At 51.5% G+C, this 10,906-nt stretch overlaps 2 protein-coding genes across 2 annotated transcripts; one reads left to right on the top strand and one right to left on the bottom strand.

The window, feature by feature from the left end:
* Positions 1 to 264: 264 nt before the first annotated feature.
* On the top strand, positions 265 to 2,795 carry th2 (tyrosine hydroxylase 2). The gene is given in 12 exon segments (XM_049761208.1): positions 265 to 292; positions 295 to 515; positions 606 to 783; positions 864 to 952; positions 1,029 to 1,096; positions 1,170 to 1,366; positions 1,576 to 1,711; positions 1,786 to 1,855; positions 1,922 to 1,978; positions 2,159 to 2,254; positions 2,328 to 2,461; positions 2,532 to 2,795. Coding segments are annotated over 12 exon segments (1,440 nt in total). The 3' UTR covers positions 2,698 to 2,795.
* A 2,597-nt stretch (positions 2,796 to 5,392) lies between these two features.
* nup37 (nucleoporin 37) lies at positions 5,393 to 10,794 on the bottom strand. The gene is made up of 10 exons (XM_049761218.2): positions 10,644 to 10,794; positions 9,828 to 10,019; positions 9,647 to 9,768; positions 8,595 to 8,667; positions 8,428 to 8,522; positions 6,378 to 6,468; positions 6,125 to 6,306; positions 6,005 to 6,055; positions 5,645 to 5,738; positions 5,393 to 5,568 (listed from the first exon to the last, which is right to left on the bottom strand). Exons 2-10 carry the CDS (start codon positions 10,005 to 10,007, stop codon positions 5,455 to 5,457), a joined length of 1,002 nt encoding a protein of 333 aa, XP_049617175.1. The 5' UTR covers positions 10,008 to 10,019; positions 10,644 to 10,794; the 3' UTR covers positions 5,393 to 5,454.
* Between the last annotated feature and the right edge of the window lie 112 nt (positions 10,795 to 10,906).

Below are 10,906 nucleotides of genomic sequence, written 5' to 3'. Positions count from 1 at the left end.
TATTGCCCCCCCCCCCCAAGTGTTTCTAATCATATGAGACAAACAAAAAAAAGGCTAAAAATACACGGCATGTTTTTCCATTCATATTTTTAGCGCCATTTATGCAAGACCCGTTTCGCTTGAATGGCCGTCGCACGCTGACGTTAGATAACAAGCGTCTGTTCACTGACTCGCTTTTGGCTGGGTGACGCAAAAGGTGCCCCTCCTCAACGAAAAAGAGGACCCACTCATCTGCATTCAGCCCTCAGATGAGATGCTATTTAAATGGCTGGAGCTCACACTGGAGCATCTTTAAAAGCATGAAGACGGAAGGCAGCACGGCGGCTCAAGCGGCACCCTTCGGTGCTCGGAGGCAGAGTTTGATCGAGGACGCCCGGCGGGAGCGAGTCGGGAGTCCGACGGGGGCGGACCCGCAGGTTTTTGAGGAGAAGGAGGGCCGGGTCACCCTCAACGTGGTGTTCAACCTCAGCAATGAGAAGAACGTGGGCTTCTTTAAGACAGGCAAAATATTTGAGGTAATCTCTCCCTGCCCTAACGGAATCGTGCGGTCGGTTCTCCGTGAAAATCGAGAGCGATGCGATGTGAAGTGTTTGTCACCTTTGCAGACGTTCGACGCCAAACTTCTTCACGTGGAGAGCCGGCCGGGCAGGCGGTCCAAGAACAGCACGTCCGAGTTCTTGGAGTTCTTGGTCAAGTGCGAGGTGCACAGCTCCGACTTGGACGTCTTTATCAACTCACTGAAAAGAGTGGTGGACAACGTTAGGTCAATCCCAGAAGAAAAAGGTGCGTTTTGAACAAGAGTGACCTGGTTGCTGATTGAAAAACAAAAAATGTCTAATTAGTTCTTTTCATCTCCACGGCAGTGCCCTGGTTCCCTCGACAGATAAAGGACCTGGACAGATGCAACTTGCTGATAACCAAATTCGATCCCGACATGGACAAGGATCATCCGGTGAGCATCTGCTAAACATCCGGGCTAGAGAAAAGATAAGCGGCGTACAAACAATCTGCGTCACCTTCTGTCACAGGGCTACACCGACCCAGAATACAGGAAGCGCCGTGCCTTCATCTCCGAGCTGTCCTACACATACAAACAGTGAGTTGGACGAGATAGCCGCTCGCTTCTCCTCCCGGAATGCCGTCGATTCATTTGGTCCGGCTTGTCGCAGGGGTGACCCGCTGCCCGAGGTGGAGTACACGGCGGAGGAAATAGCCACATGGCGGCAGGTGTACAAGACGCTGCGGAGCGTTTACCCCAATCTGGCCTGCCGACAGTTCCTGGACGGCCTGCAGCAGCTGGAGAGCCATTGCGGCTACGGCGAGGAGCGCGTCCCTCAGCTCAGAGACATTTCCGCCTTCCTCAAAGGTGACTAGTTGTTGATGGATGGTCGAGGCCGTTGATTTCAATTGTGGGCGGGACTTGGAAGTACCCCACTTCCTGTCGGTGTCCATGGCAACACTTCAGGTTCTGGCCAACGAACGGGGTCCAGAGAGGCCGCAGTCGCCTTTGAACAGTGTTCTGTAAGAGTGAAATGAAAAACTCCATTAGAGTGACAAGTTTGTTGTTGTCTTCAGAAAAAACAGGGTTCCAGTTGCGTCCGGTGGCCGGCCTGCTGTCCGCCAGAGATTTCCTGGCCAGCTTGGCTTTCCGAGTGTTTCAGTGCACTCAGTACATCCGCCACGCCTCGGCGCCCATGCACTCTCCTGAGCCGTAAGTCCTGCCGGGTTCCTCCGCCGCCCCCCCACCCCGTGCTCCTTTTACTGAGGTCGGACTTTCTCGCACAGGGACTGCTGCCACGAGCTGCTCGGTCATATCCCCATGTTGGCGGACAAAGAGTTTGCTCAGTTTTCTCAGGTATGTTGCACATGGTGTCCTTTGGTTGTGTTTCTCGACGCTGATGATTGACGTGGTCTCTTGCAGGAGATCGGATTGGCCTCGCTTGGAGCGTCGCAAGAAGACATTGAGAAATTATCCACGGTAAGACGTTGGCTCCGAATGAGATCCTTCCATTGATGGAGAAGCGTTTGAGATGATGAATGAAGGGAGGGAGGGCTCCATTGAGGTTGCGTCTGCTGGGCTGGTTGTTTCAATGTGAGACTTGAGCAGCACCCAGTGGCAAAAACTAACAGCTGCACCCAATTTGGTTCCTTGGTCCAGCTCTACTGGTTCACCGTGGAGTTCGGCCTTTGCAAACAGAACGGAACGGTGAAAGCCTACGGTGCGGGACTTCTCTCATCCTACGGAGAACTGGTGGTGAGTCGTCGCACTGTCGACCAGATTTCCTTCCGTTCTACGTGCCTTGACACTCTCCAACTTTTCTTTTTAGTACGCCCTGTCCAACAAACCCGAGTACAAGGCGTTCAATCCCGAGGAAGCCGCTGTGCAGCCGTACCAGGACCAAAGCTACCAGCCGGTTTACTTTGTCTCGGAAAGCTTTGAGGATGCCAAGATCCAATTGAGGTACTGAAGGTTGCTTGGACTCCTTTGAAAGGTCACACGTAAACTGCAATTCATCCTTTTTGCTTTCCAGGAAGTACTCGACGACCATTAAGCGACCTTTTGCCGTGCGCTACGAGCCAATTACGTGCAGCGTGGAAGTTCTGGATCAGCCCAGTAAGATCCAAAACGCCTTGCGCAAGACACAAGATGACCTGAGGATGTTGCAGAGCGCCTTGGACAAGCTCAGCTCCTCCTGAGAAAACTTGACCGGGGCGTTCAAAATGGGAAAGTTGCTGTTCATCTCTGCTCCGCGTTGTATTGTGAAAGAAATAAAGATCTATTTTTCCTGACTGCATGTCAGTGACATACATGACGAGCGAAAAAAAAAAAAAAAAGAAAGGCAGTGGGAGTAAAACGGCTACACAAGCAACACTTGCTCAGAGGCCGTTTGTTTCCAAACCGACAATTTCCATGTCGACAATTCTTGGAAGGCGTTGCGGTCGAACAGGCAGAATGAGCTTATTATGAATGATTTAAGTATCGAGTTGCCTCCGCCGCTTCAAGTCGGAGCCAACGGCAAGGCCTCGCGGGCCTCGCGGGCCAGGTCAGCGGGACCTCACAGTCAATCGAGAAGTGCTGGCACGCACTCCTTGTTCCTCGTGAGACCCGAGAAGGCGGTTCTTTTGACATTTCAGCAAGGTCAAAGATTCCGATCCGATGCTGGTCAATACCCGTCGCTCCGCTATCAACACGCAAGTCCTCAAAACTCCCGATGGCAAATTAGAGCCCACTCTGGCCTCCGTGGGAAGCTCGGCAGGAAGAGAACAATCGCCGACGAGGGAGTGGCGGGTGAGCGCGCTCGCTCGCTCGCTCACTCAATCCTCGCATCCGACGATTTCAAAGCCACAAATCCCAGAGAAACCGCGGCCAGGATGCGGCTCTGCCTGAGGGCCAAATATCAGCAGGTTGCCGCGGCAACGACAAGGCAAAATTCTTGCTCTTGGCGCGGCCGGCCACAAATCCCAACGGGCCGCATCATCCCAAAGTGTTTGCGTGGACATCCCGAGCCGACTTGGCGCGAGCCGGAGCCCGCCCGGGTCGGCGGGTTCAGCGAGTCCTGCGTGAAGATCATGATTCCATTCTAAACACTTTGAGGTTTATACTTAACAAATCCTCTTCGCCCAAGTTCACCGAGAGGACAAACGCTGGCTGCGCCGAGCTGAGCCTGACTGACAACGCGGAGGAGGACGGGAAGGCAAGGACTCGGATATCGACACTTGAGCAAGGTCGTACATGAATCGATGGCATTGGCTAAACCAGCCTGGGGAGCGCCGACAACTGCAACAAAGAGGACATTTGCTTTCCTAACTCGACTTTCTTCATCGTGGGAAAACACTCACGAGATTAGAGCAAACACCCGCCTCAAAGAACTTTAATCTCCCCGCCCGCGTATGATGTTGCTCATTAGCTCCGCCGCTCATCTCGAGCTTTTAAAGCAGCAAAAAAAAAATTAAATAACTGCAGCAATTAGTAGAAAGTCCGATTTTTGCAAGGTCAAAACTTACTTGCATCCTTGTTGCTCCTCTCGTCGGCCTTGAGATGGCGTCCTCGCGGCAGCCCCGGGCGAAGCTCTGCTAAACTCGCGACTCGTATTTCAGGGGAGGAGAAAAAAAACATCTCAGCGTGCAAAGGGAAGTTTGATAGCATTTGGAAAACAATCAGAGTACGCACAGACAGTTCTGGCCGTCTGGCTCGTGTGCAGCTGCTGCTCCGGCAACTCCAAAGCTCGCGCCCGAGCGGCGACCGCACTGGACAAGGACGTACGCGCAGAGCGGTAGCGCGTTACGCTTTGCGGCCGGCGGTTTCAAACCGCCGCGGCCAAGAAACATACGAGCTTGACGCACTGCTTTTGAAGGTCTCCAGAGGCCTGGCGGCGTTGTTGGAGGCTAATTAGATGTCAAGAACGGCGAGATGATTCCGTGGGAGGCAGTGAACCAAGCGAGCAGATGATCTTTCATCTATACTGTGGGAGAAATCTCAAAAATTCCATTTTTTTTACATTTAGCAGTCATGCAAACACGTTATTTTTTTTTTCTTTCTTTCAGGAAGTGGGTCAAGAATGCTTCATGTTGATCCAGATTGGAAATCGGCATGCTACTCAAGAAATAAAATGTCTTTTAGTTGAAATCTAAAGAGAGAAGGAGGAAGAAAGTTTCCCCGAATTGAGACCTCACAAGTTTGTGTCTGTGCCACGCTGTGGATGGCTCGGTTCACAGAAAAGCCCGCTTTTTTACGGCATCGAAAATAAAACAACACACTTGGCGGCATCCAACACCAGGCTTGTGATTGATTGCCATGGATGGAGTGATTGATTGCTAATATGTGATTTAGCCTATCTGCGGTGGTTACACGCTTAAGAGATCAGGCAAATATGCAGCGTGGTGTCATTGGGTGGGGAATGCTGGGAAAGCGGCAAGATGGATGGACGGATAGACGGGCGGCCGTGCCAACGCCGGTCCGCCTTCGCCTTTGAACTGCGCCTCCGCTGGCACGACATAACAGGCCAAAACCGGGAGGGCTGACTTACGTGCCAACGAACGCCTGCACGACCGCGCGGGACCGTATTCCGCCAAGCACCTGACTGGCCGAGAGCGAGGGCTATATCGCGATGAGTTACGACACGGCGGGATGGAAAAGTGGAGCAGATATAGGAAGTTTGAAGAGCGCTGCGCACTTCGGGGGAGAAATGTGCCCAAGTCGTAAAATCTCGTCCGTGAGGAAATTCTGCTGTGCGAATTGCGCCGCTTTGGCCGAGGAGTTGCCACATCGGTGCTCACGGGAAAGACAGATGAGGTGAGGCTGACATGAGGGTCAGGAAAGGAGGGGGGAAGAATGAAAAAAAAAAAGCAGCGAACACAACACGTCCACAGAATTCCACGCACACGCCACATCTACTCAGAAAAATATTTTACTGAACCCATTTCAAGAACAACATCAAAGAAGAGAGCACGTGCTTACATCTCCGTCATCCAGAAGCAAAGTTTGCGGTCGCTGCCGATCACGCACAGCGGGAGCGTGCGGTGCCAGCTGAGGCCCGAGCCCACCGTCACCGTGCCCACCGTCACCGGCTGGGATCGACGGCAAAGAGGAGAAAGTTAAGAACCAAAAAAATCACATCTCACAATGTGTTCAAACTTGGCTGACCTGCGGGTGGCCCAGATGGTGGATGAGCAGCTGGCTGCTGACCTTGCCGGTACATCCGGTGGTGGCGAAAAGGTTCTCTTGGGCCCGTGACCACCTGCCGGCGGAAGAGCGACACTTTGGCCCTGAGCGCAACTCATCCCCTCGCCACGACAAAGTTTGAAGGGAGGCGGCACATTTACCTGCCGTCAAATGGCTCTCGGGTCCCAAATTCAAATTATATTTTCATGCTGTTGCCCCGTTTATTTATGTTCTTGTGCTACGCGTTAAGTGAGGCCGGGACGCGGCGATTCGAAAAAAGAGAAACAGGTGGCCGGGTGGAAAGAACTTCTTTGACATCTTTTGGCAGCAACGGTGTCTTACTTGAACTGCTGGGCTTTCTGTCTGTGCGCCGGCCTTCGTTCCTGGGGGTAGCTGCCGAAAAAAAAAATGTCGCTTAGGTATCGCGGGCGCTGCGCCTGTCGTGGGTCACGCGGGCGTTACCTGGAGCGGGTGATGTCCCAGATGAGCCAGTCGCTGCCCGCCACCGCGCCCACCTTGATGGTGTTGGCCAGGCACCAGTCGGCGGCGCAGAGCGGCGACTGGCCGCAGTCCAGCGACAGGATGGCCTGCTGACTCAGGAGGTCGTAGAAGCGAACCGTGCCCTTCTGCTCGGCCACCATCAGCTGAGGGAGGTCGGCGGCGAGACGGGCGTCAGCTGCGGCGTACGCGAAACGTCGGGGCCGGCGGCGTCTACCTTGAAGACCTCCTCCGGGTGCCAGCACACGCTGATGCCGGGAGAGCGGAGGCGGAAAAGGGCGCATTCGTTTCCGTCCAGGTCCCACACCCTGCGGACCGGACCGAATGTGATCAATCAGTCAAGCCAATATGCGGTCTACGAAAAAAGGCCATTTGCGTCAAAATGTCAAATATTAAATATCACTTGAATATGAACAAGTTTCAGTGAGTCCAACGTAAAACAAGAGCAGCAACTGGAATTGGTTTGGGCATGTTTGACATTGTGGGAGGCCCCCCTTCTCTCGGTTTTCTCTTTGTGGCCCTGAGTGGGGGGGAAAAAAAAAATATTTTTGGACATGCCTGCCAAAATCTTTCGCTCTGGATACGGGCACTTCCATTTTACAGCGCTGACGACACTTGGAAGCGCTGCGGCGATTTGGACGTGGCGCCCCGGTGTGGATTTGATGGCTTTACTGCAGAACAAGCTACTTTTACAGTAGGAAAATGACAATCACTTTCTTAAGCAAGCAGGCGAGCTGTTTTCTTTTTTTTTTTTTGGGTGATCGTAAAGACAGCTATGACATACACACGCAAACGGACGTCACAAAGGACTTGGCCGGGGAGGAGGGCTGCGGTTCTGAGCGACGTGGATCTCTGGTTAACCACCTCGGAATGAAGAGAGGTGGAGGGGAGGGCAAAAGGAGGGGGGGGGCACATGGGAACTTGCAGAGACGGGAATTGGCGGATGAGGTCACCACGCACGACTCAGCCCCCGTGCAGATATGGCCCATTTCACAGACAAGCCGCTCTACATTTTCACCCCCCGGGAAGAATACTCCCAGCTGACATGTGCCCCCCCCCGCCCCACACACACACACACAGCAGACCAGACCACAGGAGCAAAACAATGACTCGACCTTATTTTCGAAGAGCGCCGGCCAAGCCGAAGCTCTATTGCACGCTACTCGACCGGCGCCAAAGTGCGGTCCACCGCGCTACCCTTCAAACGGGGCTCCGCGGACAAACATGAGCAGCCCCAAAAAAAAAAAAAAGGAAAAAAAGACACATGACACTGCTGACCTGCTGATCACCGCATCGCTCGGGATGCTCCAAAGGACATCTGAGGTTGGAGCGAGAAAACATGGAAACGGACGACGCAGCCTTGAGAACCTGCACGATGAACGGCAGTACTCGCTCTTGGTGGAATTTTTACCAAAATACACTAAAGCACATCTGAACCTGATTTGACCATCTGTGACCCTGTTGGGCCGGGACGCTGAATCGAGTCAATAAAAAAAAATAAATAAAATAAAACGGCAACTCACATGCACATTTTCTTTGCTTGAAATACAAAACAAAGGGACTTAAAAAAAGAGAAAAGTTGCCCGTGCGACATCGGCGGCAGGTGCCTGTCAGCTGTTCGCAGTGAACCCACTCAACCCGAGCCAAGCCGAGCCCAGCAGGAGCATGCCGTTCGCCCTTTTGCTCTCTAGGGGGCGCATTGGCTGGCGCTTGATCCTTTCCCTTGAGCGAGCAAGCGAGCGAGCGTCTTGTGCTGCTTTGTGGTTTTTCCTCTCCGGCGGCGAGTGGATGGAAACATTAGCAGCAAAACAAGCAGCTAAAAAGCCGCTGACAAGCCCAAGAAAGGCCGTCATGGGGCCCTCTCCGGGGGCATGTCCCGGAGGTGACCCTTGCTACTCCTCGCACTCTCTCTCTCGCTCTCTTTTTTTGGAGAGGGGGAAGTTAATGACCACCCCCCCTCCTCGTCTTCTCCTCGAAGGGAGCAAAAAAGCGTCTAATTGGATTTCCATATTAAAGCAATTAGCTCGCAAAACAGCTCGGCGCTTACGCACGGTCGCAGCCGAGCGTGTTGTGCTTAGCGTCACGTTTCACTGTGGAAACACGGCCGGGACTTTCTGAACCCGTAACAGAAGAAGAAGGAGAACAGAACTCCAAACCAGAAGCCCCCCCCGCCCCCCCACTCCACACACACACGTACTGTAACATCCGCAGCGGAAAGAAGAAAAGAAGAAAGAAAAAAGAAAAAGAAGGCAAGCGCCGGTTGGAACCTGCAAGTGTGGTCATCGCTGACGGAAGCGATTTGCTTCCCTTCGCTGGGCTCGAAGACCAAATGGTTAATGTAGCTGCTGTGGCCCTCCATCACCTAACAAAAAATACATCTTCTCAAGTTTTTTTCGTTTATGTTCACCCCCTCCCCCGTTAGCCACCGCCATACCTTGACCTCGTGTTGATCCTGAAGGCCCGACGTCAACAAACGGAGTTTTCTGTCGGGGGCGGCCGTGCAGATTCTGCAAAGACAAGAGAGCCGCTTTTGAAAACATGACCAAAAAAAAAAAAAAAGAGCCACGTCCCACCAAAACGTGTACTCTCTGTACGTGCGTGTGTGGTAGAAAGTTGGAGAAGGGAGATTGTAATTGCGCGCTAATGTCAACACGCGGAGAGACAAGAAAGATTCTCTCCTCGGTCATTATTCACACGATTACAGCCACTGGCTCCTGACAGGGAAAACACGCACATGAACGGTGCGGGACTTGGCACGAGGTGACGTGGCAAATCAGACGAGATGACATTAGCGCGGGCCGCACATTAAGATGTTATTCGAGGAAAGTGATGGATGTCAAACAACGGGACGAGCTCAAATCAAGAGCGGCACGCACGCAGCCAAATGTTGGAAAGGATTGATTGCAATGACTCAACACCTCTCAATTTTTCCAATACACAAAAACGCAAAATACAATTTCCCCCGTATCAAAAAGAAGCTCCTTGTTGATAAATGAAAGGAAGTGATGTGGCCGGCCCCTCCGTTTTCCGGCAGCTTCCGTGCGCCCGTGGAACCTGAGCGCGGAGTTATGCGCGCAACGAGACGCCCGCACGTCACGGTGCCGTTACGCAACGCCGCCGCCGAGCGGGTCAGGTCAATTAAGCGGAAGCGGCGCTGTCAAACGATTGCGTCGTTAGCGGCGACTTGGCAGCGAGCGGCGGCTACTTCAACACAGCTGTTGCTTGTGCTGGACGGAATTATGAATGAATAATCATAACCTGGACCTAGCCAGGCTGTTTGTACGCTTACGTAACACGTGAACGGCTTCAATTCGGATTTCGTGGAATATCTGCGAAGCACTACCAATATTACTTGTGAACGTCGTCTTCTTTTGTGTCAGTCGCAGTCAATTAAACGTGATTTTCATTTCATTTCATTTCATGAAGTTAGTACAATATGTTTTGTCAAGTAAATATCAAAGTGGGCTTTCTGGAACATTTTGAGACCTGATTGTGGGAATCCTGTCCAGGCGGGACTCCGGGCTCCAAGCCAGCACGTCCACTCGTGAATCGTGATGGAAAGCACGGAGAACGTTGAACTCCACCCCCTCCACGTTCATGTCTTCCTCCTGAGGTCATATTTCATGATGAGGGTGGATGTACACAGACTTGTGTGCCAATGGCTCACCTGGAAGAGGCAGGTGCCCACCACCACGCACTGGTTGCAGCCATAAGCCAGCAGGGAGGCGGGCATGCCCGAGGCGAAGGGGCTGAATTCCACCACGTGAACGTAGTCATCACACGGCACCGTGTAGCTGGGGCCTCGGCTGCTGTCGTCCCCAGCGCCAAGCGGCCTGGCAACGCTCATCCCGGACTATCACTGGAATAAAAAATAAATAAAATCATTTTCCATGCTGATTATCCTAAAAATTTGGTAGGTAGATGAGAAACAAGAGTTTTCCATTCATTTGACTATTTTGTATATTCCCAAAATTTAAATGAATAAAATTCCTGTAAAAAAGATTCAAACCCAAACATCCAAAATGCGAGGCAGACAAGCGAACCACTATGGTACTGTGTCTGCTCCCAGAAATACATTACCAATGAAACATGTTTTTTAACGCCATTTTGGGTACACCATCCGCCATTTTGTCACCACTGTCAATATTTTCATGTACATTGACAACTTAATTCATTAGCAAACCAGTATTAGACGAAATATTTATAAACGAGACACCGGCTTATTGACAAATGACCTAAATCCCAATATTACAACCAACTCTCGGTGCGCTTCTGGGGCAAAATAATAATCTCAAATGACATTTTAATTCTATTCAGGAGTGAAAATGAACTTTGTAAAGCACGTGCCAAAACACGCAGCTAGCAGCCACTTTAACGCTTTGTCCAAAAGTTTAATATTCTACATTTTGACACAATATTTACTGAAACATAATGACCATCGACTACAAACAAATAGCTGAGAAAATAAGTAGTTATAAGTCACCTTTGAGTTTACAATCAGTTCCAGTGGAGTCAAATGGAGCGCGGTTCGGAGGATGCTGCCGAGCGCTTCCGGGTTCTTCTCAGAGTGGACCATTATCAACTAAACTCGGGGGGAAACAATTTTGTGACATACGATTTAAAAACACCGGAGTGCATATTTCAAGCATCCTATTTGAGTTTATATTGAACACTAATACCATTTAACACGTTTTGAGCCTTAACATTGTGTTATTCACATGTTATACTAAACGCGAGAAACAAAAG

The sequence above is a fragment of the Syngnathus scovelli genome, chromosome 22 (genome assembly GCF_024217435.2).
Source record: "Syngnathus scovelli strain Florida chromosome 22, RoL_Ssco_1.2, whole genome shotgun sequence".
Classification (NCBI taxonomy): Eukaryota; Metazoa; Chordata; class Actinopteri; order Syngnathiformes; family Syngnathidae; genus Syngnathus; species Syngnathus scovelli.
This window is presented reverse-complemented; position numbering and strand designations above follow the sequence as displayed.

Excerpts from the sequence above, each read along its gene's own strand:
- nup37 (XM_049761218.2), bottom strand. The coding sequence starts at position 10,007 with ATGAGCGTTGCCAGGCCGCTTGGCGCTGGGGACGACAGCAGCCGAGGC. Across the intron at positions 9,769-9,827 it reads TGGGCACCTGCCTCTTCCAG|GAGGAAGACATGAACGTGGA; the intron begins GTGAGCCATTGG and ends ATATGACCTCAG. Across the intron at positions 8,668-9,646 it reads GACAGGATTCCCACAATCAG|AATCTGCACGGCCGCCCCCG; the intron begins GTCTCAAAATGT and ends TTGTCTTTGCAG.